This window comes from Myotis brandtii, unplaced genomic scaffold, assembly GCF_000412655.1.
Source record: "Myotis brandtii unplaced genomic scaffold, ASM41265v1 scaffold1020, whole genome shotgun sequence".
Taxonomy (NCBI): Eukaryota; Metazoa; Chordata; class Mammalia; order Chiroptera; family Vespertilionidae; genus Myotis; species Myotis brandtii.
This window is the reverse complement of record NW_005353406.1, coordinates 55,945-57,005: the sequence shown is the minus strand read 5'-3', so window position 1 is coordinate 57,005 and position 1,061 is coordinate 55,945. Positions and strand designations below refer to the sequence as shown.

General features: G+C 56.8%; 1 protein-coding gene across 1 annotated transcript in view; it reads left to right on the top strand.

Moving 5' to 3' along the window:
- The first annotated feature begins 116 nt into the window (after positions 1-116).
- Positions 117-1,061, top strand: part of SIVA1 (SIVA1, apoptosis-inducing factor) — a 7,232-nt gene continuing 6,287 nt past the window's right edge. Inside the window, exon 1 of the mRNA XM_014535719.1 lies at positions 117-121. Coding sequence (XP_014391205.1) covers positions 117-121 — 5 coding nt within the window. The remainder of the gene's footprint in view (positions 122-1,061) is intronic.

Below are 1,061 nucleotides of genomic sequence, written 5' to 3'. Positions count from 1 at the left end.
GCCTTTCCCTTCCAGTGAAATGGGTTGGTGTCGGCAAGTCCCGGGACTCGATCATCCAGCTGTTCTAGGCGGCGGCGGCGCAGGCAGCGTGTCCTGGGCCCTCGGAGGCATCGCCGATGCCGTAGAAGAAGAGACGTGGCGGTTTGGGGGACTTTCCTGTTCCTCCTGAGGCTGTGGGCGCCACCACTGCTCATCTTAAACGTCGGGAGCCAGCCTCGCGCAGTCGCTCGCTCCTGCTGTTTGGAATGAGCCCGGGGCGGGCGGACGGACCGCGGTGGCTCCTTTCTGTCCCGCGTTGTGTCCGGTTGGAGCAGGTCAGCAATAAACATCGGGAGCCGCTGAGCGGGAGTGGTCACGCGCGCTCTGCTCTCACTGTGTCTTTTTAAAAAAATATATATATTATTGATTGATTTTTTACAGAGAGGAAGGGAGAGGGATAGAGAGTTAGAAACATCGATGAGAGAGAAACATCGATCAGCTGCCTCCTGCACGCCCCGCACTGGGGATGTGCCCACAACCAAGGTACATGCCCTTGACCAGAATCGAACCTGGGACCCTTGAGTCCGCAGGCTGACGCTCTATCTGCTGAGCAAAACCGGTCAGGGCCTCACTGTGTCTTTTATGTTTTTTAAAAAATACATTTTTATTGATTTCAGAGAGGAAGGGAGAGGGAGGGAGAGAAAGAAACATCAGTGATGGGAGAGAATCACGGATCGGCTGCCCCCTGCACGCCCCCCACTGGGGACCGAGCCTGCAACCCGGCCATGTGCTCTGGTGGGGAATTGAACCGTGACCTCCTGGGTCATAGGTCGATGCTCAGCCCCTGAGCCACGCCGGCCGGGCTGACTTAGTCGTTTTGTTTTGACTTTTAAACACTCGAAGTCACCAGCCATGCTTTGCCGTGACAGTGGTCTGGGTGACACCAAGCCGAGCGGTTTATGTGCTCAGAACCAGCCCGTGTAAGAGAGACCACGGCAGTAAATGTGTTTCCCAAACATTTAAAGGGCTTCGCTCTAGAGCCCCCCTCCCCTCCGCTGGGTGATGAGCCCGCCCCGCCCTCC